The sequence below is a fragment of the Gadus chalcogrammus genome, chromosome 16 (genome assembly GCF_026213295.1).
Source record: "Gadus chalcogrammus isolate NIFS_2021 chromosome 16, NIFS_Gcha_1.0, whole genome shotgun sequence".
Taxonomy (NCBI): Eukaryota; Metazoa; Chordata; class Actinopteri; order Gadiformes; family Gadidae; genus Gadus; species Gadus chalcogrammus.
In genome coordinates this window covers 12,382,942-12,409,300 of record NC_079427.1, presented here as the reverse complement: position 1 = coordinate 12,409,300, position 26,359 = coordinate 12,382,942, and the positions used below count along the sequence as shown (strand labels likewise).

General features: G+C 48.8%; 1 protein-coding gene across 1 annotated transcript; it reads left to right on the top strand.

The window, feature by feature from the left end:
* The first annotated feature begins 23 nt into the window (after positions 1-23).
* kiaa0753 (KIAA0753 ortholog) lies at positions 24-26,204 on the top strand. The gene is made up of 18 exons (XM_056612164.1): positions 24-507; positions 1,166-1,465; positions 1,884-2,139; positions 2,756-2,865; positions 2,968-3,030; positions 3,125-3,346; positions 3,947-4,139; positions 5,758-5,957; positions 6,977-7,119; positions 7,625-7,780; positions 8,248-8,337; positions 10,524-10,611; positions 10,945-11,010; positions 12,457-12,615; positions 13,231-13,312; positions 13,759-13,879; positions 21,847-22,104; positions 25,839-26,204. Exons 1-18 carry the CDS (start codon positions 400-402, stop codon positions 25,999-26,001), a joined length of 2,778 nt encoding a protein of 925 aa, XP_056468139.1. The 5' UTR covers positions 24-399; the 3' UTR covers positions 26,002-26,204.
* Positions 26,205-26,359: the final 155 nt, after the last annotated feature.

The following is a 26,359-nucleotide window of genomic DNA, read 5'->3' as shown; positions in this document are numbered from 1 at the left end:
AGTTGCGAGTGTTTCTACTTCCTTTCGTCTCCCATAGGCGGGTCTTGTTGTCATGGCGGTGTTTTAAACAACGGTCCTTATATCTTTGTCATATAATGATGATATTCGTATTATATGACATGGTTATTTACCTCAAATAACCAAATTCGTGCGAAATGAATCGCTTATACGATAAATGAACGAAGGCTGTGTAGTCTAAACAAGGAGGACTAACGGATATTGTTTTGGTCAAACTTAACTAGCATTTTAGCTCAGTCGAATTAGCCTTCGTTTTTTAATATGCTGCCCTTTCATCTAGAGCAGGTTGGATCCCCTATAGACAGTGTGGAAACCAGTTGATGCTGGGTTCGGTTGGTCCGGTCCTGGGGTTCAAACTCATCATCATTTTAATGTCGCATCATGACGTCACATCCATCACACAGGGGTCCCAGGAGCGAGTGGGTCGTCTCAGAACCGAACTATAAGATACACAGCCGAAGTACTTCTGCTGGACCCTTTCAGACCCAGGTAATCACGATAATAACTCCATAACTAGATTGTCTGTAAGCCATGCAACTCTTCAACTATGTAGGTCTACAGTACTAACGTTACCCACGCACACGTGTATAGTGGGACAGAGTTTCTGATCAAACCCACTGTATGAAGGACTAATGTTGACCTTGTTATATGCTGTCGATCCATGTGATGCATTCTGCATTACCATAGGTGTTGAATAAAAAAACAACCTTGTAAGCCAATCCTGAGCCCAGCTACCTCACTACTGCTTTTTTCAGTGTATTATTTAGGATTAAACTGTATACACATACAATCTTGTGATAAAATACATCAGATATACAAGCAAAGATAACAATAAACACAACAAAGGGCTGCCAACAGCAAAGCGTAGGCCCACAGACTTGGCCTTCATTCTTTCACAAAGCTGATGAATGGGCCCTCCGTATATTCTTTAATAACTCCACTGACTTGAGTCTATGATAGCGTATTCTCTCCATCGTTATTATTCAAACCTTGAAATGCCAAATAGAAAATCCAAAATAGAAAATTGCCAAATGTTGTCAAAGTCTGACTACATTTGTATATTCCAAGTGAAAGCAGGGAGGAGAGGGTGCTTTCGAGTCTAGGAAGATAATAATAACAAGTTATATCATTTTCTTCCTCACCACAGTTGCTCTTCAACGAGACCATTCCCTCCAGCTCCTCCAACCGCGCCTCTCGCGCCGGGCCCCCATCGCCCATCGTGATCGAGAAGCTGGTGCCGCGCTCGGAGGAGCCGGAGAGGCCGGGCAGCTCCCGGAGCTCCGTGAACTTCTCCACCCTCTCCGAGGAGCGTCTGATGGCCGCCGTGCGGCTGGCCAAGCGGGACCTCCGGAGACGGCGTCAGGAGACCCTGAGGTGCTCCGCCGCCGCCAGACCCCCATCGGAGGAGGAGTCCGCCCAGGATACCAGCAGTATGGACTCGGAACAGGTCGGCACTCTTGATGGTTCTTTGTTCAATCCCCTGTCCGTCTAGTTAGGGTGTCATCGCTCATCAAACGACACGTGTGTCATTCCAGCTTGATCGTCAAATACTGAGTCATCATTCAACAGAGCCTTGTTCTGGTTCTCAGGACTGCAATGGGTGCCATAGTTGACATACATGCAGGCAAATCTTTTGCCTGTTTCTATGTACAGTATGTCAATTATGGCACCTGTTGCACTCCTAACCATCCCTGGAAGGAGGGATCCCCCACTTTGATTTCCATACCAAGATTTCTTTCTTGCCCTCTGGGGGGCTAGGATCAGGGGGGTGCCATAAATATTTGGCCTGTTAAACCCTTTGAGACAGGACCTGTGATTAAGGACTATACAAATGTAATTGAATTGAATGGAATTCTTTATTGTAGGAGAATGAAGCCAGTTTCATATCGGGACCGAAGACTTCCAGCCCCAAAGAGAAGGCAACTCGATCCGGGGCCAGGTTCTTAGTCCAGTCCCCCCAGAGGAGGTCAGTGTTGGCTGGGTTTGGTCAGGGCAAGTCCCCCCCGACCAAAGACCCTGGTATGGGTCCCTCAGTTAGAAGCCATCAGCCCCAGCTGAGCCGGGAGATCCAGAAAGTTCAGAAGGAGCTGCTCGTCTACATTGAAAAAGTGGAAAACGGAGGTAAACGATTCAGATGATTTCCTGGTGAAAGATTGGCTCCGGGCCATTTCACTTCAAAAATATCTGTTGTGTAAAGTTAGTGTAAAAGTAGAGTTGTTCCGATACCAGCATCGGAAATTCCTCAGATACTGCCTGTGTCGGGTATCGGCGAGTACGCCAGTTTACACGCTGATCCGATACCATCACGTGACTAGCTAATTTACCACACAGGCACAGAAAATCATAGTGTTATGCTGCCTTCTTTAAAGGTTGGAGCTGGAAGGTCAGAATTGGAAACGTGTCATCTCCAACATGCGTGCGTTCGAGCAATGTCGATAAATCATGGATGCTCATGCTTAACTACAAGAATACAAATGTATTACTATATTTATAGATTTGAATGTAAAGGATCTAGTTCTGAAAAAAATGTTTGATGACAGAAAGTGAACCGACTTGACATTGCTGTCATCGTAAGAGAACCCTCCAATAAGAACAAGTGCTATTAGCAGTTACAATGCTAGATGCTGTATACATGCTGCATACAATACTCAAGTTTAGGAATCAATAAAAAATGGTATCTGAACATGTCTAAAACAAAGGGTTTTAGAGATTTTAATTTTTTTTACTTCAACACCAGTGCAAAAAGCAGAGGAGCCTTTGGAACAAGAGGAGCAACAGAAGAAAGAGATTCACTGTCAGAAACAAGCTGCCTACTCGGCACGTATCATCTACGGCCTTCAGCAGCAGGTAATTATATCCGATCCGCGTCGCTTCCAACTCGCTAGACTCTGGGCAACGGTTTGCAGTGAAACCTTGGATACTTTATATTCTGCACACGTTGTCGTCTAGGTCAAAGACATCCAAGAGGAGATGGAGAAGCCGTGTCCCCAGAGAGACCGGAGCACCAAGAAGGTGTGTTCAATGCTAACCGTCGCCCTGATCCACTGCGAAGGGCATCGCTTGTCCTTCATCATCAATGTCACTCACTCCCTGTTTGTTTGGTCAGTCCAAGGCCGTGGACCGGTTGGCAGCGGCCCACAGATCAGCTCTCAGGGCCATGCGGGTCTTCACCCAACAACTGTCAGAGCCGCCCGTGGGCAAGGTGCCGTCCCATCACAGAGAGCTGAGCCAGCTCCTACGCCAGCTCGCCCACCGCGCCGCCACGGTGGAGGTGGACCCCGGGTCGACGGTCCCCTCCACGGCTCTGGAGGTCCTGCAGAGGCTAGAGGTGAGAGGATCCTGCTGGTGGTGCATGGCATGGTATACCTGCTGAGACTGGTTTTATGTTATTTTAAATGGATTCGATAGGTTCACTTGTTGCTAAGAGTGCGAAATGTTTAATGCTCTCACCTCGGACACAATTTCAATGGTGCAGCATGTATGGTAAACAATGTTTACCACTACTACTACTCTCATATTTTATTTTTTCTCATATTGTGTAGAATCTACACAATACACAGTACTCGTATTGCGTAGAATCAACACAACATTGTGTCGAATGTAAACAATATGATCTTACACAATTCTACACATTATCACTTGTTTTGTGTAGAATCCAAACAATACGAGTACTGAAGAAATGGAGGGGAAAACTCCATACATACATACATCGACACTGTAGATAGATGTATGTATGGAGATGTTTTTCCCCCTGATTGTTTGCATATTCGTATTTATTTTCAGCTCTCTTTTAACTTCCTTTCCTATCCTGTATTTCTTCCGCGGTGGCGCCCCAACCTCCCTTCTGGGCTCGACCGAGCCTCCCCCATCTCATCCCTTCCCTTCTCGGCTCGCTGTTTATCTGACTGGGTTCCTGTGTTCCCTGCAGACCCTGGACTCAGCCTTCAGTGAACAGGACCGATCTCAGCAGAGACAAGCCCCGGCACGCAGCTCCTCTTCTCCTCCACGCGGGCGGTCTCCTCCTCCGTGCCACAGGTCCACCCCCCGTGCACCCGGGGGGGCCCCCCTCGGCAGGGGCCCGGGAAGGCACAAAGCTGTGGGACCCAGGAAGAGCATTCATGGTAAACACGCAGGGCCTGCTCAGAATGACACTGCACTCTACAATCACAATTACATTCAGGGCATATGACAGACGTTGTCATCCAAAGCGACCTACATTAAGTCTTCTCTTACTTTGTCAGAAGAAAGAGAAAAGATGCATTGCTGTCGGTACAGTAAGGATGTTCATAGAACCAAGTGCCAAGAACGAACAATTGTTAGGTTAAACCCTTCCCCATACACTACAAAGATAGCTAGGATAAGATGCTACACATTGCATATCGTGTAGCATCCAATAAGTCAAGCCAATCTTGAACCTTCACAAGCTTCAGAAGAGACTTCCTGCCCAGAACGTTGCGTTTCTGCAGGATAGTGTAGTAGAAGCTAAGGTCTGACGCTAGACAGCTCTACCCTTTAATGAAATGGATCTAAATGTCTTAAGAATCATGTAACCTTACAAGTGAGTTCAGTACAAATACGGTTTCACTCCTTGACTAGCAAATCGTAAAACAAAACCTGTGGAAAAAAATCAGACGTCGAAGTTCTATTCAGGACACGTATCAACATTGACAAACTAGCAAAAATAAAAAAATTGCCTGCATCGACCTAAACAAAATTATTATCATATTTATAACAATTTACAATTCAGTACTCAGAAAGCAGCTTGACTGTGTTTGTTTTAGTCACTTTTCCCCTTGAGGATCGTTCCATATTTCAGATTCACTTCTGTTTATTACATCACCGGTCGTGGCGCGGGGCGATAATATTCAAGAGCAGAGAATCAAGGGTCCGTGCCTGCTGCTAGGTGCTGTTGTATTTTGAATCACACAAAGTGCTCTGGGTGGCGGAGCGGGCCATTTATCTCCTGTGAATCAGAGAATCACTCGAGCCTCCGCATGCGGTTGTGTTCGGGCCCCCCGCGGGGCCTCCATCACTGCAGCGGCCGCTGGAAATTGATAAGGAGCCGTGAATGCAATGACAGGAAAATGGCCACCGGAGCACCAATCGGCCGCTTGTACCCCCAACCGTTTATTTCACAAGTGGATGACTCCTGCTGGCTCTGGTGGAGGCAAATCACTCCCCGTGGGAGGGGGGGAGAGAGAGAGAGAGAGAGAGGGAGGGGGAGAGAGAGAGAGATAGGGGGAGGGAGAGAGAGAGAGAGAGAGAGGGGGGAGGGGAGAGAGAGGCAGAGGGAGGGGGAGAGAGAGAGAGAGGGGGAGGGAGGGAGGGAGGGAGAGAGAGGGGGGGGGTGGAGAGGGAGAGAGCGAGAGAGCGAGAGAGAGAGCGAGCGCACAACTACACCTCAAATGCACTCCAGAGGTCCATGGCAACAAAAGCACTCGTAACCAACGTTTAAACGGAGGACGGGCGTGACTGCGGAGCACTCTGGTGAGATTAGTGTGCCCAGCCCCGCTGGGACCACCAAAGCCCCCTACCGTAGTCATCTCACGGCCCCCAGCCGGCAGCGGGGGGAGAGGTGGGGGGGGGGGCTGATTGCCAAGTGTACCGGCCAGTACCTTCCACCCCCGTCAGCTCTCTGCCCCCGTGGTGAAGCCAGTGTCTGGGGCCACTGAATGTTCGGTAACGGCACGAATGTTCGCTTCCCTTCATGTCTGTTAATTTATTTTTCGGGGGTCCCAGGCAGGAGGAGAGCCCCTCCTCCCAGGGTCCCCCCCCGCGGAGCCCCCTGCCAGCCGGGGGGGCGGGGCCAGCCTGTGGGGCGGAGCCAGGCGCTGCGGGCCGGCCTGGAGAGCCTCCTCCAGCAGAGGGCGCTGCAGGCAGAGAGTCGGGAGCAGCCGGAGCCACAGACCCACGGAGGAGGAGAGAGAGAGAGGAGCAGGGTAGAGGCACCACCCTACAAGTAGTCCTCTCATCATCCAACACTATAGTCCTCCCATCATCAAACACGTTGATGTCATATACTCAAGGTTCAAAATATACTTATGGAATTCTGGGAGATTCTACCGCCAAGGAATTGTTTTTCCTTTTTCTTTTTTTTACTAGAGTTTTGAGAAAATATTACACAGAGCAACAACATTATTGAAAGAAGAAAAATAGAAAATATAATAACCACAATGACAAACAAAAACAGTAAAGAAAATAATCGTTGTCTGGAAGTATCTCTATGTTCAATCTAAAATATTTGTATTGGGCATTCACAACTATTCAAAAGTGTTCTCTTCGACCCTCAAAAAGTATGCCATCTTTTCCATCACAAAAATGTCTTGAACAAGTTCCAGCCAATGTTTCTGCTTTGGAGGGTTCACATTAAGCCATGGAATTGTTTTAATTTGAAACCCTGATTTATTCTTCTGTCCCTATCGAGTGGTTAGATAAGTCCGCTGTTATTTTGGACCCTATGGGTTGGGTATAATGTATTCATGTGCAATGTAAAATGTGATGCTCAATGCACGCACACCAGCTGCACTTTGATACTTGGCCTGTGACATGCAATACATGTTTACATTTCATATATTGTAAACACTAGTTGTGACTATTACATAATTGGTGTGCTTAATTAATGTTGCCTTGTTATTATCTGAATATAATATCCTGTGATGAATAATCAGCTGCCATCATGCAGGCTTAGTTAACGAGATGCGTACATTTGCAAGGTATTTAGGATTTAGATAACCGTGTGAAGCATTTAAATCCCGTAATCCCCCAAGGATCCGCCGTTCATCTTAAGAACTGTGTGTGTGTGTGTGTGTGTGTGTGTGTGTGTGTGTGTGTGTGTGTGTGTGTGTGTATGTGTATGTGTGTGTGTGTGTGTGTGTGTGTGTGTGTGTGTGTGTGTGTGTTTCTAACACCTGTGGACGGGTGTTTAAACGGCTCTGTGCTGATGGTCTCTCACCAACAGAGCCACCCAGTGCGGGGCGACACAGGCTTCCGCCAGCCCACCGTGTCCTCCCAGCTCCGTGTGAGCCAGCCCCCTCCCCAGCGAGAGCCCTCCGTACCCTGGGTGCCAGCGTCACCGCACTCCCCTCCCCGTCCTGCTCCGAGGTGGGCCCCTCTCTGCCGCTCTTTCTCCTCTCTGGATGCCAAAGCGCTGTATAAATGCGGTCCATTTTAGGGCTGGGCGATTCATCGATTTTTAAACGTAATTCAAACTAATGGCTTGGGACGATCTTTTTAAAATACAATCTAAAAATAAATAAAAATAAAAGGTTCAATATCAACATGGCAGCAGGCATTGAAAAAAGTGAGTGTGTAGAGTTTGCTTAAAGTCTGTGGCAACAAAAAGCAGCATCACATCCGATTTAGTCAAACATCTTAAACTGAGGCACACAGCAGAGTGGGAGATGTGTGTTATTTATTTTGCTTTCGTTAATCATTGTTATTAACGTAAAACGTAAAATAAATCATTAAAATCAATAATCGGGTTCGGTTTGAGAAAATGTGAGATTTTTTATCTTGAGGCCAAATCGCCTAGCCCTAGTCCATTTACCAATGACCATTTACCTGTGTGCTGGCCTGCGTGTGGTTTAACGGCCCTGTTGACCTCCAGCAGATCCCCTCGTGAAGGCAGACCAGAGCCTCGCTGCCTCTTCTCCCCACCGAAGGCCCCTCCCAGCCCCCCGAGGCGCAGCGAGGCCAGGGGGCCGAAGGCGGAGCAGCTCATCTTCTCAGACCAGAGGAGTCGAGCCCAGAACGAGGCCCTAAGGTCAGGCTCAGACTGATTGCTTTGTTTCCAAAGGATATTGCTGGTTGGACGACCCCTGCACACCAGGGTGCTCCTCGCTGGGCCCCGAGTGCGTCTGTCCATCCCCAGAGCAAACTGAAAGAAACCAATTATTTGAACGCAGTGGTCTGATTCAAACTCAAAGTTAATTATTGGCAGCGCATTTAATGGAGGTGCTGCTTCACTGAGACGCTGTTTCAGTTTCCTTTTGTTCAGGGAAATTAACCCAGTGTCTATTTTTAGCACACACACACAGACCCTCATGAATATGTATCGCCTGAGTAGCTTTTTTGTATTTAATCAAATCCCCATTCCAGGCCAACGTGCTTTTTCTTTTTCGTTTTTAAATCAGGGCCGAGGTCAAACGTCCTGAGGCGTAACGTGAAGCTTGACTTGTGTTTCTGTGTTTCTGTGCGTCGCGCTCATTGCTCCATGTGTGGCCCTGGCAGACAAGTGTGGCTGGAGAGGACGACCATGCAGAGACTCCGCGAGCTGAACCAGCTGAGCCGCGCGGAGGCGGAGCACATCCACAGACTGCGGTACGGCAACGTGATTACTGTTTAGAGTGGAGGGGGCCAGAGAGGCAACAGTGTGGCGCAGCAAGCGACATTACTGTCCACTGCTCCACTTTGACCCAAAGCCATGGTCATTACGTTTATGTGCAAAAAAGTAGCTGTGTGCACATCCCAACTTCTGGCCGGGTCCAGGACAAATTAAGTAATATTGAGTGAAAGAAATGTAATGTCCGCAGCACTGCTTAATCCCCCATATTTAATAATAAAAAATGAACGGCTGTTAATTTTTTATTACTAAATATAGGAGCTTAAGACGTGCTGCGGACATTACATTTCTTTCACTCAACATTACATTTATGTACACAAAGATGTAGTTAATGAGCAGGTTGGGGGTTGAGGCGTCTTGCTCAGGGATGCCTATAGGTAGGCGACAGACATAGGATTCGAACCCTGAACCTCATGCAACCGCATGCAAACAGGATATTCGGTTAAGGTTGGGTTTTATATAGTGAGTACACTCGTGTTTCCTGCTGTGAAATAACATTTTTAAAGGATCACAGAGTTGAGATCTCTTTGGCAAACACCTAAGCCGATGAGCGGCAATCGTTCCACTAGATCCCAACGGGATCACAGACGTAACAGTTCCTAAGGTTCGTAACACGCCAAACGATAGATGCAACTTTATTAATCTACCGGAGGGTAAATTTCTATGTTACAGCACAGTAGCAGTGGAAGACATAGGAAATAATACAATCCCATAAAAATACTAAGTAGTGCTAAGGAATACAAAAATAGATGCTAAAGTAAACGCTAAAGTAAGGGCAAACAACAGACAGAACAAACAGTATAAACAGGACAAACTGTACAAACAGTATAAATTATAAAGTGGCCAAGAGCCATTACTTCACAGTATGTTTAAGTGTGTAAATGCAATGTGAGGTGCCAGGGCTTTCATCAGTGGGCCATAGTCTCAATCACCACTGTGTTCCCTCTGCGGGCCTCGATTGTGACTTAACACACGCTTATATACTTGAATGTCTTGGAGATCGCCACTTCAACACACAGTCACCTGTATGCTATGCATGTAATAAGCCACGTGAATATGTCATAGGACTGACGTACACATCTTTGAATGCAGATTAAAACACTACACGAGCAACAGCCTTTGGTTAGTTGGTTTAAGATCAAGACACGTACTCCATAGAACCGTAAACAAGTGTCTTGTTGTACTGCATAAACAAGTGGGATAGACCGGAAAAATAAACCCCCCCAAACAAATAAATTTAATTCAATTACACAATTGCCTGCGTTAACTGCATCGGCTCTTCTGACACATTGAGTTGTGGCAGGCACAACATATCATTAACCCTCAGCAGTGTTGTTTGCAATAAGTCCTGCTTAATTAGCCAAATGACACGGTGTATATTGGGGAATACATCAGCATACGTTTGTTTACGCCAATGTTTTGTGAAACCCTTTTGTCCTTCGTCTGAAGAGGAGGAGGAATTAGCATGCGGACCAAAACGCAGCAATTGGGCTGGGTGTTTTGTCTGCACGCCTGTGTTTACGGTGTTATCACCAGCGTGCGAGGGATTTCTATATTCAGAGAAAATGGAGGGCAATTTCTGTCCCATTTCTCTGTGTGCGGTTTGCATTGTTCATCTTAACACTGACTCACTGAAACAGCTGTATTCACATGGAGATGAAAGTGTGCCGATTCACAGCGCTGCACGTCTGTGAACACATGTTTGTGATTGGCCCGATGTACCGCTGTTCTGTTTAAACCTGTTGTGTCCCGGTGTTGTCTCGTTGTGTTCCTGTGTTGTCTTCCAATGGTGCCATGCCAACAAGGTGATCGGTGTCACAGTGGGTTTCCTGTACCACACCGGGCTGCTTATCACACTGTGTTTCAGATTCAGATTCAGCTTATGGCCAGATTTGCCTAAACAAACAAGGAATTTGACTTCGGTAAACCCTTTGCTCTCAAAGTACAACACTCACTTAACCTATTGTTAATATATAAAAAAACAAAACGAAAGAACAGTACGAAATATAAATATACTGTTAAGTATACAGTATAACAATGCAGTAGATTTTACTAATTTACAAAAAAGAATGCATGATCATGTTGTTTTTGCGATAGACTGCGAGTAATGTCTTATTTTAATGTGTTTTTCTTTTGTATTAACGTGGTTCATGTGTCGTCCCAGGTCGGAGGTCAGCTCTCCAACCCGGTGGGCCCAGAGAGCCGAGCAGGAGGCCAGAGACAAGATCCAGCCCCTGTTGGACGAGGCCCGGGTAGAGAGAGACTCACTCACTCACTCACTCACTCACCTACTCACTCACTCACTCACTCACTCGCACGCATGTGTGCGCGTGCTCTTACACACGCTGTGTTTCCCTCCTTGACGTAACACTTGACGTAGCATAGCAACAACTTCTGCTTCTCCTCGTCACTCACCCTACAGGGGGTAATAAAGAAAGAAAAAATAAATATCTTACTTGTCATAAAGGAGTCCATTCCGCCGGCTTTATACCGCCAGACTTACTCTCCTTGTGTTGGTTTTGCCATCGGGAAATTCAAAGTCCTGTGTTCTGACCAGCGTGACGATGCTCTGTGTGTCCCATCAGCGAGTGGGGGGGGCCAGGCGGGACCGCAGCCCATCGCCACGGCAACGGAGGTCTGGGCAGGAGAGGGTGAGTCTGACTGCTGGCCTTTAAGAAGAACACCTTCTACAGTACAGTAGTATGTATATGTGTGTGTGTGTGTTTATATTGTAGCTGCACTTTAAGTACTTAATTGAATTAAATCAGAACCATGTCCACCACAGACTGAAGTCAGTGCTTTCATAGCGTATGGCATAGCGATCAGAGTGCTGTTTCTAGCCTGCAGCAAATATTATTGACGCCAAACAGTGAAAAAAAACGTCAATTATGAAATGAATTCCCCACAGTCATCATCAGTCTTTCTAATGGCAGGCCTTCGGGGACAAATAAGTAGAGAAATATCGAGTGGGGCAGGGTTTGAGAGGGATGTGTGATGAGATCCCTTATTGATCCCTGTCAATATCAACCTCTCGTCTGCAGGGAATCGTGGGCAAAGCCGTCGTGGGTTGGTTAACGCTTACTCAATGAAACCCCGGTTTCATTGAAAGGCGTGTGTGTGAGTGTGTTTCAGGTAGAAACACACTCACACTCAAACGGCCGCTGTAGCGGTATATCTGATAGGTTGTTGTGACAATCACTATAGTGCAACCCGGGCGTTTGTGATTCTATTCATCCTCTTTGCTATTGTGGAACCCAGACTTGTAATTCTATTCATCCTGAGGCAGCTTCATAGGAAGGACGGTATGTTCTTGCCGTTAACAATGGCGGTGTCCTTCGAACAGTCCAACCGAAGCAGGGGTGAGACCTGCGGGAGACAGCTGACCTAACTGCTGATTCAAAATCAAAACAATTGATTGAAAAGAGTACAATTCTTATCCTTGGTTCCTCAACAGCCACATTGCGGCGACAATACATGATAAAGTAAAAAAAATAAAAATAAGTAGGAGAAGTTGTGGTGGTACCAGCCACGGTGTGGATGTGTTCAAGCAGTAATTCCCCCTTATTATCATTCCACCCCTTAGTGTGTGGAGATCTTAGATATGTTTAGTGTGCGTCAGTACATCAGCTTCAATTTACAAGTGTCATGAAAAACAAACTAAATCAACGAGAGTAAATGAGAAGAAAATGAAAAGCAGTTCCATGATGTGTTGTCTAAACGTCACGCTCAATAGAACAATTTGGACGCGGACGCGGTCGGGTTCGGACTCATCACTAGAACAGAATGGTGGAGTCCTACTGGCAAGTCAAGAGGTTGGGGGTTCCATTTCAGAAGCCTAAGATGTGGGCACCCTTGAGCATCTCTACCTGCTCCCTGCTCCCTTCTGACTGAAGTCCCCTTGGATCAAAAGCCTTTGAGGAAACGGTCCGATCGGAAACGGCACCGGGCGTATCCGATCTCTGATATCCTAAATGTCTTCTTCTATCCCATCCGTGATTCTGCGTTCTTCCTCTCCTTCTCTCCCTCCCTGATTATGCGTTCTTCTTCTCTCCCTTCTGTTGTTTTTGTGTTCTTCTTCTCCTCCTCTCCCCCGGTAGGCGGTGGGGAGCGAGGAGCAGGTGAGCGCGGAGCACCTGGAGGAGCTGCTGGACGAGACGGAGCGGGCCGCGTGGGCGAGCGAGGCGGACGGGGAGGCCCGGCGCAGGCTGGGGGCGCCCACCCTGGAGGGCATGCTGCTGCGCATGGAGGAGATCCAGGTGAGAGGAGCAGGAGGAGCAGGGGGAGGTGGTCCAGGTGGGAGGGGGAGGAGGGGGAGGAGATCCAGGTGAGAGGAGCAGGGGAAGGAGGGGGAGGAGATCCAGGTGAGCAGGGGGAAGAGGCCCAGGTGAGAGGAGCAGGGGGAGGATGGGGAGGAGATCCAGGTGAGAGGAGCAGGGGGAGTAGGAGAGAACTAGGGGAGAGGAGCAGGGGAAGGAGGAGAAGGAGAAGGAGGACGGGAGGAGGAGGTGGAGTTAGCGCTGCTGAAAGTTAGCGTCCGGCGCTGGTTATTGACAGCCTTTGTCTGGCGGCCGCAGCGAGAGAAAGAGGGAGGGGCGAGACGAAGCGATGTGTTGTGATAAGGTTGTGTTTGTCTGCGTGGCTGCGGTCGGACGGCTCTCATTGATTCCACATGTGTTTTGCTGTATTTGTGTGTGTGTGCGTGTGCGTGTGATTGTGTGTGTGTTTGTGTGTGCATGCCTGTGTGTGCATGTGCCTGTGTGGGTGCGTGTCTGTTTGTGTGTGTGTGTGTGTGCCTGTCTGTGTGTTTGAGTGTGCGTGTCTGTGTGTGCGTGTGCGTGCTTGTTTGTGTGTGTGTGTGTGTTTGTGAGCAGAAGGACGAGGACGCGGTGAGGAGACGCTTCGCTGCCATCGCCTACGCGGACCCTCCCTCCTGGAGCAACGCTCAACAACCAGGTACCAATGGGATGTGAATTAAATATTAAACATCACACTCCTTTACAACCTCCTGTGTGAATGCAGAGGATCGCTCATTTCCTGTCTCCACTACATCTATTTCAATGTTTTATTGATGAATGATTTTACTTTCTTGCAATTCAAAGTATTTCCATTTAAAGGGGCGGTGTGTAGATTTGAGGGCCTTCGCAGGTTGAGGAACACCCTCCCTCCTCAGCCACTAAGCCCACCCTGCTAAAGGCCACTTTATTCCCCACAATGCACCTTTTAAAATAGACTGTTTGGTCTGTCCAGTACATACGGCTGGTTTATGTTCATGGCTCCCACCTTCTCTCGCTCCCGTTCTTTTCCTCCCTTTTCTGTGGGTTTTTCATCAGCGGACCAAACTATTCTCTATCGTTGTCTATTTTGAGTGTATCCTGTCTTACGTGCTGTGTCCTGCCCAGGGATCCAGGGTCAGGCGCTGGGCTCCAACCCCGCCTCCCCTCAGCCCATTAGACTGACCCGGCTGGTGCACAGACACAGCCCCGTGCCCCACATCGTACTGGAGGAGCCCGTGGAGACCGGGTAGGTTCCCGGTTCCCCCCCCCCCCCCCATGCATTATGGATTCACCTCGGCGAGGTCGTCACTAGAACAGCCCGTCCCTTCTGTTCAGGTTGAAGTGGGTGATACCATTCTGAACGGGGAGGGTCGACGCTGACGTCCATTTAGGGTTTGGTACGGTCGATGCTAATGCGAATATTGATGTTTTTACACTTTGGAAAGTTCGGTAAAAGGAAGATAATGGTGACATTCAAAGTGATTCTGTTTCTTCAATAAATCTCTTGAGGGGAGGGGGGAGGGGCTCTCACACATTTTTTTGGAATAAGAAATCACATAAACAACCAGATCTGTAGCCACTTATTCACTCAAAGAGTAATAACCATTCAGCATAAATATAAAATGATTATTAGACATTCTACATAGAAAAGTAATTATTCCTGAGAATTCAACATGGTTTTGAGGTTTGAGAGGATATTGTTGACATTTTGTAATGGACTTGCCTTCCAGACAGGCATTGTATTTGAGTGTTTAAGTGCTTTTAGAGGACGTCCATTGCCAGGCATCATATTCCCCCGAAACATTACATTCTAGCACGTTTCAATGGATTACACGGATTAAGAAAATAGTTGCCCGCAATAGTACCTAAGACCTACGGTAGTCAAGGGGTCAGAGTACATACTACTACTACTTCTACTTCTTCCTCATGTAGGACAGAGGGCAGGCTGAACACCTCCGTAACGGTGACCTCTTGAGGTGCAAAGTGGAATTACGAGACACAACGGACCGGTACTCGCTGAGCTAGCTGCTCACTCCGGCACACATCTCTGCAGCACAATACATAGACGTCTTTGACAGAAAGTCAAAACGGTTATTGCTTCATATTCTGTAGAGAATGATAGTTGTTTTTTTAAATTATTTAACACAACCCTTCATGTAGCACCTTTTAAAGCTTTGTATTTTAGGGTAATGTGTGCTAACACATCTTACAAAAGACTTCCCCCGGGTAGAGCCGTCAAATGTTCTCCCAGGCGCGATGAAATCCATCGTGTCGAAATCCCCCATTTTTCCTACGACTACAAATGACACGCAAAGTTAAGAAAGTGCAAAGTACGGAGTTAATCTTTAATGTTCCCCTTCGTGTCCCCGTAATCTCTCCCCCACTGGGATCGCTCGCTGCTCCCCGCTTCAACTCTCCCGCTCCCCGTTCAGAACTCTCCCGCTGAGCGGTTCCACCCTGGGCTCCGATTATTCCTGGCTCTGGGAGGGAGATAAGGCCACAGACAAAGGAAGAGGGGGACTGGGAGATGGAGAGAGACATAAAGGGAGAGAGAGGGAGACGGGGAGATAGAGCTACATGCAGAGAGACAGAGATAGAGGGACATACAGAGAGAGACAAAGAGATTGAGGGACATACAGAGACACAGGGAGAAAGAGACAGAGATAGAGAGACATGCAGAGAGACAAAGGGAAGGAGAGACAGAGATAGAGGGACATGCAGAGAGAGACAAAGAGATAGAGGGACATACAGAGACACAGGGAGAAAGAGACAGAGATAGAGGGACATGCAGAGAGAGACAAAGAGATAGAGGGACATACAGAGACACAGGGAGAGAAAGAGACAGAGATAGAGGGACATACAGAGACACAGGGAGAGAAAGAGACAGGGAGATAGAGAGACATACAGAAAGACACAAAGCGAGAGAGGGAGAGAGGCATACAGAGAGAGACAGAGACGGGGAGATGGAGAGACACACAGAGAGGGGGAACCTCGCCGGCCCAGAGCTCTGACTGCAGCTGCTTCTTTCTTTGAACAACAAGCGAGTGTGGGGGTAACAGTAGCTGTCGGGGGGAGGAGGGGGGGAGGGTTTGTGTTGTCAGGGAGAGGGAGGAAACAAGCTAACACGTTGTACCTCACGACCAATTAAGACGCCCCAATTAGCAGGTTGACGCCGGGGTGAGGTGTGATGGCTCCCTGTCCCCCTCCCTCGGGGAGAGGGTTCCTTTCTGCCTGGGGTTTAATTAGATTGCAGGGTCAAAGGTCACAGATTTAACCATCCCTCCAATCATTAGTGTCCAACTTACTGACAGGAGTTAATTTGGGGTAATTTATCTTTTAGGAAGGATATGGTTCTGTATATTTTATAAAATAACGTTCTGATTTAATTGTATTGTTGTTATTTTATCTTGTTGATGGGCAGCTAAGGTAAACTTTGAAAATTAACGTAAGTCAATTGTAATAGAGTATATTACATTATATTAAACATCAAACTGGTCTAAAATTGCTTCCAAAATAGTATTAATCACTACAGAAGTAGACAGCCTCTATAATCTTTGTCGTCTTTCAGATAATTTACCTATTGCAGTACACATGAGTCAAAACAATGAATCTGGATTTCCATAATATATGAACTCATTCATCATGTGCGAGGTGTTCCGTCCGGACTGGAAATTAAAAGGTGGGGTTGTGCCGGCCCAGGGGGGCTTGAGGCGTGGGGGGGCCAATAGGAAGTTCCAGGGCCCTGACTTGCTGACAAATGCGGTTCCGGAGCATTCTGCAGCAGCATCATCATCTTTCAAGGAGCGATTCTGGCCAAGACTGGACGTGTGCAGAAACACGGAAAATGGCACAGTGCGCATTTCTGGATGGATGTGTTTCATAATAGGATTGCTGTTACATTTGGCAGACACACTGTGGATGAAAGGAGGCTTGTGTTGTTTTTCGTTCTTTTTTAGAGCGTTGACAGGTGGAGTGTGTTTCTGCTGGACATGTTCCCATACACAACCTGGCATTAGGGTCTTAAGTTGGTCCTAGTGCAGCCTAGGGAGTTCTGGGTGGCGGCCATTTGCTTTTCCTTTCGCTGTGTCAAAGATCAATCTTCGTTGTCCCAGTGGTTGTCCAATGGGGGTCTGTGTTTTCCTAGGGATACTTGGTTTTGGGAGGGTCGATACTGAGGTTATTTTAAACTCGGAGTGAAGTGGGCTGGCGAAATGTGTTACCAGTTATGGGAAAAGATTTAATTAAAAATATTATTGAAATTACTATCGGTCGGCATTGACTACAGATTTGTCCATTTAAGCTACAAGCTAGTTGAAATGTTACCCATTCTGTCGTTAATATTGGTTTCCAATATGGTAACTAAATTACTCTGAATAAAAACATAGTTTGGTAAATCCTTCCAAGGACAAACATGATTAGAGAAGCACCACAACCACAGATTCAGCCGACTCATTTCCTTCAGGTTTCCCAAAAATGCAACGTGATGTATCTCTGGGGGGGCGGTCTCATCAGACGGCCCCCCCGTCCCGTCCCGTTCCCCGTCCCTGTCCAGACGCAATCTGTAGAGCACTGGAATCAGATGAATGGTGAATGTACCTTTTGAAGATATGGGCTGCACATATTTAAGAACGAGGGAAGCTACTACTGAGACATAGGGGGAGAGATAAAGTCTTCAAACACCAGTTCACCAGTGCTCTCTCTGCAATCTGTCGCTTCTGATGAACACCTTTTCTGCCATTTAATACTTTAACACGTTATAAAGGTTTTCCTTTTTGGGTTTCATTACTTTATACCTCCGTTAGATGGTAAGCAGCGACTGCTGTGACTAGTATTGAAAAGCTGCCAATGGCCAGACTTCGGGAGGTTAAAGACCTCCGCTAAATCGGCCAATTAATCCCAGCTCAGTAGCGGTTAACGTGATGAAGTGAAAACGGTGTTGCGGAGGAGAGAGAGTCTGGGGGAAAAAAATCTGGATGCAGGAAAGTTGACGACACCCTGCTAATTAAATCCTCCTTTAAATATCGCCTGGAGGGCATCCCAGACGACGAGCAACGCTGCGGCATTCATCAACTGTCGAGGCGTAATGCCAGCCCACCTGGCCCTCTCCTTCCAGATCACGGTTGGATCTCGGTAATCCCTCCGTCGTTTCGTCGACTCGCGTGGCGTCGGACGCAACAGATCTCCGATCAGGCGCATGCCGGGGAAGAGGCAACGTCCGGGCAGCAGCTGTTGACGAGGACGCTCGTTAGCCTGTTTTCCGAGCCCTGATTTCCTGTGTTTACATCCCGGCGTGGCCAAGCCCCAGAGAGGCCCCCGGCCACCTGTTTGCTTGTGCACGTGTGTGCTGGTCTTTGTGCATCTGTGTGCAGGTCTTTGTGCACGTGTGTGCTTGTCGTCGTGCACGTGTGTGCTTGTCCTTGTGTGCCTGAACTATGGGCCGCGCCCGCAGCCCACTAAGTTGTCCTGCGTTCCGTTTGCTGAAAGTAACCGAAGCCACCGCATTTAGCACTTAGCGGCTAAACGCCAGTGATTTGTTTTAGGCCAAAGCCGGGCGTTTGAGGGTGGTAAATACTGAGTGATGGCGGGGGGTTCGGGGGGGTTCGGGGGGAGGAGGTGCACCCCGGGGAGCCGACGGTTATTGAATAATTACTCTGGGCTGATGGGAGTAATAAAGAGTTGAAGCGGCGTGGAGCAGTGGAGTTTCTGGTTGTGGTTTATTGTCTCCAGGTGCGCAGAGAACCTGCCGCATTCCGTCCTGCGCGGGCTGTTTGTTCGTTAGTCTCAGCACTTTGTGTTTAATAATTGGCAACAGGTGTTTTGATTACAGTATTGTGCACACACCTGTGGCACACATCTGAACACACGATCATGTGTGTATCTTTGTGCGTCTGGATAGAGATGAACACGTGTTTGTCAGTAGAAGCTGTGCGCAGAGTGATGTTATCGTGGAAAAGCGTGATATTCACCAGGGAACGAGGGTCTCCCAGCGGAATGGTGAATGTACCTTTTGAAGATATGGGCTGCACATATTTAAGAACGAGGGAAGCTTCTACTGAGACATAGGGGGAGAGATAAAGTCTTCAAACACCTCAGTCCACCAGTGCTCTACATTTCTATTTAACAAATGAATAATTTTTTTTAGTACTACAGTGAACACTCCAAAAATAAACAAGATTTTTGCCAGGATTTATTGGTTTTTGTTAGTGGTTTAAGCCGGACATTTTGCGATGAAAACAATATGCTGAGTTTAAGATCTCAATCATGGTATATTGCCCAATATCCTGAGATATCGAACCAATCAAATTGCGCCATCTTAGGAGGTTCACATGGAGCATATACAAAAAAATATATATATATATATATATATATATAAATATATGTATGTATGTGTATATATTAGAGCTGTCAGTTAAACGCGTTATTAACGGCGTTAACGCAAACCAATTTTAACGGCGTCAATTTTTTTAACGCGCGATTAACGCAAATTAGTATTTTTTACAAAAAAAAAATTTTTTTTGGGCTCAAAACAAAGAAGCAGTAGCCTGACTGCTATGTTCAAGGCATATCTTTGTATGTTCATCGTTTAATTGCATTATAGGCTTTTTTTTTGTACCGTCCTGTTTTGATCAGTATATGCCAATGTTGTTATCAATAAAAAAACATTTGCACAAGGCAAGCCGATGCACTTCTCCATGTTGATAAGAGCATTAAAATGAGAAAAAATTATGGGACAAAGAATTCAAGGGATATTTAGCATAGAAAAAAAATTACGATTAATCGTGAGTTAACTATGGCATTAATGCGATTAATCGTGATTAAATATTTTAATCGCTTGACAGCCCTAGTATATATATATATATATATATATGTGTATATGTTAATATAAACCACCCAATACCGTTATAGGGGCAGTGTGGGTATGTTCAGAGGGTGTTGATTGCCAGCCGACAGGATTTAGTTCAAACCTCAACTGTCTGTCCTCCTCCCTTCTCACGGCAGTGGGATGTCTGGGGTTAACTGGAGTCACGGTGCCATGATAAGAGGTGTGGGGCGCGGGGGTGAAGGGTGATATGGAGGTGAGACCCGCAGACCCGATTGGTCCCCCCTGGCGCGGCTGCGGCTACTCTCCGCCGTCGGCCATGCCTTCTCCAGCCGGGTTATTGAAACGAAATGGCACAGGGAAATTGCTTCTCGCTAGAGTCGCGGGCGAAACCGCTGCCACCTTTCAGCCCCGTGCCGCCTTTCCATCTTCATCTGAATCACAGGCCGCTCCAAGGCCAGTAAAGGCCCGCTGCATGCCATCAAAACCCGCCACCCTGCACTTTACAGCTCAAATCGGTTTGGAATGGCATTGATCTCGCTCTCGCTCTGTCTCTCTCTCTCGACTGCTCACTCTCTCTCTCTCTCTCGATTGCTCTCTATTGACTTCTCTCGCTCTCGCTCTCGCTCTCTCTCACACCACCACCACCATCCCCTCCCAGTAACACTATTCTCTGTGTTGGTTTTGTGACAGTCCCCCTTTAAAGACATGTATTCTATTATCTATCATATGGGAGGCGTGTTATAAGAGGCGGGCAGGCCTTACCCACGTGGAGAGAGAACCAGCTAAAGGCCAGCACCCCATGCACCCCATGGCTGTCCTTCATCCAGCGGCCATCCTGGTTCCAATTTGGTCCTAGACGCTGGCTGAGGGAGCTGCCAGCGGGGGGGGGGGGGGGGGGCATGTCGTCATGGAGATACATTTCCACCCATCTCGTCCGTTCCAGTGTGTGGATTTATTTTCCTCAGAGCGGGCAGATTTATGATTGAGGATCCAGAGGAGAGCGTCTTAAGGCTTTAGCCTGGTTTGGTTTAACGAAACACGCACACGAGCACACGCTCACTAATGGATACAGATTGCACGGCCGTGCGACATCGTTGTTAAGGCTGCTGCCCTGATGTTTCGGAGCGTGTTGTCGTTTGAAGGAGCAGTTCTTTGTCTTTCTACCTCTTTTGTTTGTGCATGTAGGAATGAAAATAAGGCGTCATCTTACATCTCACTACTTGCTTATTTTATTTGCACTTTGAATCTCAAACGTAAAATGTAAATGTAGCCCTGTGTGGTGCTTTGAGAAGGCGCTTCTTGGCATTAGATGGCAGGCTGGGGGGAGTTGGCATGAAACAACCGCCCCAGTGTAATGACTGAAGACCCTTCCTGGAGAAACTGGCGTCGGTGGCGGTGGCGCTTTGCAGAACAAAACCATCCAGTTCACCTGTCCTCCCATATCCCTCCCCCCCCCCCTCCACCGACACGGTCCAAACCCAGACCACCGCAGCCAGGGACGGGGGGGGCAGCAGCACAATATACCGGCACTCTGTCTCTGCTCTGGGCAAGGGCTGCGACGCTCTAAATTTAGCACAGACAAGCTGCTGCAAGGGAGAGGGGGAGGGAGGGAGAGGGAGGGAGGGAGAGGGAGGGAGAGAGAGGTGGAGGGAGAGAGGGAGAGAAAGGGATATAGGGAGAAAGAGAGGGGGAGACAGAGAGAGGGAGAGAGAGAGAGAGAGGGAGGGAATGAGGGAGAGAAAGAGAGAGAGAAAGAGAGGGGGAGACAGAGAGAGGGATAGAGGGAGAGAGAGACCCGACTGCCTCGTTCGCCCAGAGGATTACGAACCCCCAAAACCCAGCTGAGCCCCCCCACGCCTCCCACCCACCCGGGGTGAGTGCCAGGCGGGAGAGTGGCCCAGTTCCACGCCGTCCCCCCACCCTTCTGAACTGCTGTTTTGCCTCTGGAGCTCCTCGTCTATGGTGTAGTCTGACGGGGCGCACCGTCGGCAAACATTTTTTCGTAGGATGGTAGGGGCACCGCCTTGTTCGCCTCTGATTGGTTAGAAGGGTTCTCCTTTAGATCGTGTTTCGATTAGTCCTAGCTGTTTGGGGGAGGTTAGGGTTAGGATTAACCCTAACCTCACCCAAATAGCTAGGACTAACCATAACCAATGGGAGGAGAGCCATTCTAACCAATCAGAGGTGAATCAGAGGCGAGAAAGACGGTACTTGCCCCTACCATCCTACGAAAAAATGCATTGCGACTGTGTGTATTATTAGCCTCCGTACACGATGGCGTGCGGCCAGCGCCCGGTGTCTGGACGGCGGCGGCGTGGGCGGCGTGCGTCTGCGTGTGATCAAAACATTGAGCGTGTGATAAACCCGCCCGTCTCCCGCTGTTTCCACAGCCACAGCGCTCTGTCCGAGAGCAGCCTCACCACGGACGGGGAGGCGGCGGGTTCCCAGCATGCACCCGGGCTCCGCGTCGGGGGAGCGGTGGCGTTCCCCGGCCCGGCGGCGGGGGGCGGGGCCGGCTGCACGGTGGTGACGGTGCCGGGCGCCACTCTGAGGGACATCCGGCTCTACCGGGAGGACTTTGACGCCTACCTGCGGCTGGTGGCTCATGAGCCCGTGGGCAGCTTCAACCCCTGGGCCATCGCCGACAGGTGAATGACGTCAGCGACACGGGGAGCTCACCGCACGCGTCCCACAAGTACAAGATCATTGGTTGGAAGGGGTGACGTTATGCCACCAGGTATGAGTGTGATTTGTGTCTGCCTAGATGTACGCTGGATAGATCAGTCCACCAGCCTACCCACTGGACTGCGGCAAATGTTGCTTATCCATCCAGCGTACATCTAGGTGGACAAGCCCACTTGTGATGTCACTAAAACACAGGAAAAGGCAGATTTTCAAATGGTTTACAATGGTTGATCACACTCACACCTATTGGCATAACGTCACCCCTTTAAAAATGCAGGTGTCGGAAGTTGGTAAGATATGTAGGTAAACATGGTGGAAATGTAGGTTAAAATGGGCCTGTTGGGGAAGTATGACCATGCATCCCGGTGTCGATTTGAACCGGGTAGTGTTGTATTTCACGATGCTGCGACAAGTCATGGGCGGTCATGAAATTGCTGCGTTTAGCAACGACCGGGGACCAGATTAGTCTCTTCCCCATGGGAACCACAACCTGGAGGGCTATGAGTGTGTTTCTATACCAATACTGCTACTGACACAACTGATTTATCACACGCACGCCAATTCTATAATTGGCTTTGGAGGAGCTCCTGCAATGGCGAGTGCATTCTGGGTAATGTAGGAAAAACAGGACGTGGCATCACATTGTGATTCTGAGTGACATATTGCAAAAATAACTATTGAGCATTTACCCACATTGAACCATACGTTCTAAAATGAACTGCACTGAAGATTTATAGCAAAAAAAGGCTTTTAACCAGTTTAGGAGGCGATCTTCGTTTGTTTAGTGTACGTTGATATATGTTCAACATACACTGTTTAGTGGTTGAATGATCTGTTTGTGGTTATTCAATACCATTTATCGGCCGACTTACTGAGTGTCCTCCTTGTCTCCCACCCCCCTCCCACCCCTCCCCTGCTCCCCTGAGTCTGCCGGATCACAGCACTGAGTAGGAGTTGTGATTATTCACTGAGCCCAGGGCACCGCGTCCTACAGAGCTAGCGCTGCGGTGGTGCGCGCAAAACCGTAGCGCTAGCAGAAAGCCCTGCAGGGCGGGTTGCTGCTAGCGAGCCACATGTAGCCGCCGCCGCCGCGGTTCACCTCTTGCCCCCACACACACACACACACAAATTTGCATACTAAAGAGAATCTATAAGTTGGTGCAATGCAGATGATGAGGCAGACTCTTTCCATTCTTTCTCTGTCGTCTTCTTCTGTCGCTCTCTGGATAAGCTAGAAGCATTTGTTCGGGGGCAGGACGGTCTCGGGTTTTAGGGGCTTTGAGTCCCGGCAGAAAGGTTCCGGGTTCGTACACCGTTATCTGCAGTCCTGCCTCAGCTCATCCCCTTTGGAAGATGACTTACCCAGCCCTACCTGCCTCTTTAATGACATTATGGAGGATGTGCGGCTGCTGGCTCAACAGCCTCCCCTGGCTGGGTCAGACTGATCAGACTCTGGGGGAGGCTGCTCACCTGGGGCGCATCGGGCCATCGCCTTCACCCCACATGCTCGAGAGAATCTCTGAAGTGCAGGGAGGGACACGCCCACTCCTCCTTCCACACTTTACCCACTCTGCAATAAACCGGTTTACACCGGTCATCATCCCCCTGGGTCCTGGGTTCGAGGGGGCCAAGGTGATGACCAGTGGACACTTCGTCATCACCCATCACACATCATCACAGGCCGACGACCTTGGTTCCTGTGTCCTGGGCTCGACACAGGCTGATGATACGGTCATCACAGGCGGACGACAGGTGTTCATACCATCAGCTTGTGTCCGACCCCAGGACACAGGCTGATAATGTGTACACCGGTTCCTTTTTTTAAAGTGTAGCAGGAAGAGCAGTGAAGCCACCAAGGGGGCGTGGGGCGGGAGCTGCTGCTACAGACATGCTTCTCATTATATACAGTACATTCTAAAGTCTCTCGCGGACAAGGAGCTAAACGGACCAAACAGTTAGAAGGACGTATTTTTTCCGCTCTCTGACGTAAGTCGAGCGGTAATGCTGTCGTCTCCGCTCCCGGGTTGGATCCATTATGCGAGGTTGCATTCGGGGGAAGGGGTGTAGGAGTGTGAAACGCTGAAGTAATTGTTTTGCGTGAAAGTTTGGGGAGCACAGGGCTGGCGTCAGCGCCCGGGGGAGGCAGACACCTGCGCCGGCGTGTCGTTACCGCGCGGAGCGGTTCATCCGGTGGAGCTGAATTCTCTTCTAGAGATTTCAGATTGGAAATTGTGTCTTTGAAACCATCCAATTATATTTTTTTGATGGAGAGATAGCGAGAACAACACACACTGCTCTTCTCTCTGCGGAGGCTTGTCTGCAAGGTGGAAGGCTGATATGAAGCAGCGCGGTGGTACTTTATAACACACCTATGATTTTGCTCTCTGTCTCTGTCTCTCTCTCACTCTGTCCCTCTGTCCGTCTCTCTCGCTCTGTCTCTCTGTCTGTCTCTCGCTCTGTCTCTCTGTCTGTCTCTCGCTCTCTCTCTCTCTTGCTCTGTCCCTCTGTCTATCTGTCTGTCTGCCTCATCACTGAGGTCTTGTCTGGTAACAGATCATAGAGCTGCATATAACTCGATCTTGAACCAGCTAGCAGAGAAAGTCTGCGGGCTATTTAAAGCTCACTTTAATGATCTGCGATGTGTCTGTGTATCGCTCGCGCCCGGAAGCCCAGATTAGTGTGTGAACACACAGAGTGAGGGGAGGCGGGGAAACGCAGGGTTTACCCTGTTTACCCAGCGCAGTAGAGCTCCAGCAAACACTCACGCTAGTGTTTATGCTAGGAAAAATATTTTCTTTGTTTTAGTTGTTTGTGTTAAAGAATTCTCCTCTCAGCGACAGTCAGTTTCGGTCGGTTTCTCTCCGTTATGGGGTTTGGTTTCTCATCATCCCCTCATTAATAGTTTTTGCATAACTCCCTGAGCTTACTGAAATCCTTTCTTTTTAAAGATGGAATGTGTGCATGGAGACAGTGTGTCAATGCGCATCAGATTGAACATAATTACAGATTCCATTTGTTCCAGCTATGTTAACACGGGCTGGACCATCCTACTTATGAAAGCCTCATGTCAAAAACTGACTGTCCCCAGACTGCTGCTGGTGGCCGTTAGCAAAACAACACAAGTAATATTGTGAAGAAGCTCTTCATTCGACTGCAAATTGAGGCCACTTGATTTGTTGTTTGCATAAGAAATATTAGCAAATGTCAGATGTGGATAATTCCACCAGCTCCACTTGAAAGCCCCACTAAAAGAACACCAATGACGTCTCCTTTTCGATTGAACAACCATTCTCCTATTCCATCACGCCTGGCCCCTTTCCGTTCCGATCTGAAATAACCCCCCAAAACACCCTCATACACTAGGGTGACTTAATGGCCCGACGTTGGGAACCATTAGTCCGAAAACAAAGTCTGTTTTTGTGTTGCTGTTTCATAACATGAGTCACATAACAACACGACACGTCCGCTGTGTTCCTGAAGGTTTGCGTACGAGCCTGCTCATCATCCTCATCTTCCACCGGTCTGAGCAGTGTTCCGTAATAAAGCTAAAGATTAATCTCCATGTTCCTTTCTCCTCCTCCTCCTCCTCCTCCTCCTGGTCTACTCCTCCTCCTCCTGGTCTCCTCCTCCTCCTCCTGGTCCCCACATCCTCCTCCTCCTCCTCCTCCTCCTCCTCCTCCTCCTCCTCCTCCTCCAGCCTGGCGGAGCAGCTCCTGGAGGAGGCGCTGGCGGGCGTGGCGGCGGAGTTCCAGGACGCCTGTGAGGACTACGCCGAGGCCGTGTTCACCTCCGAGTTCCTCCGGCCCGCCCAGTCCCCCCCCGGGCCGGCACCACCCACACCGTCACTGGGCCTGGTGTAGGGGCGAGGCGGAGGCACCACCAGCACCTCCTCCTCCTGGTCTCTCCTCCTCCACCTCCTAATCCTCTGTCACTGGGCCTGGCGTTGGGGCGAGGTGGACACACCACCACCTGCTCCTCCTGGTCTCCTCCTCCTCCTCCTCCTCCTCCTGGTCTCCTCCTCCTCCTGGTTTCCTCCTCCTCCTCCTGCTCTCCTCCTCTTGGACTCCTCATCCTCCTGGTCTCCTCCTCCTCCTCCTGGTCTCCTCCTCCTCCTCCTCCTCCTCCTGGTCTCCTCCTCCTCCTGGTTTCCTCCTCCTCCTCCTGGTCTCCTCCTCCACCTCCTCCTCCTCCTTCTCCTGGTCTCCTCCTCCTCCTCCT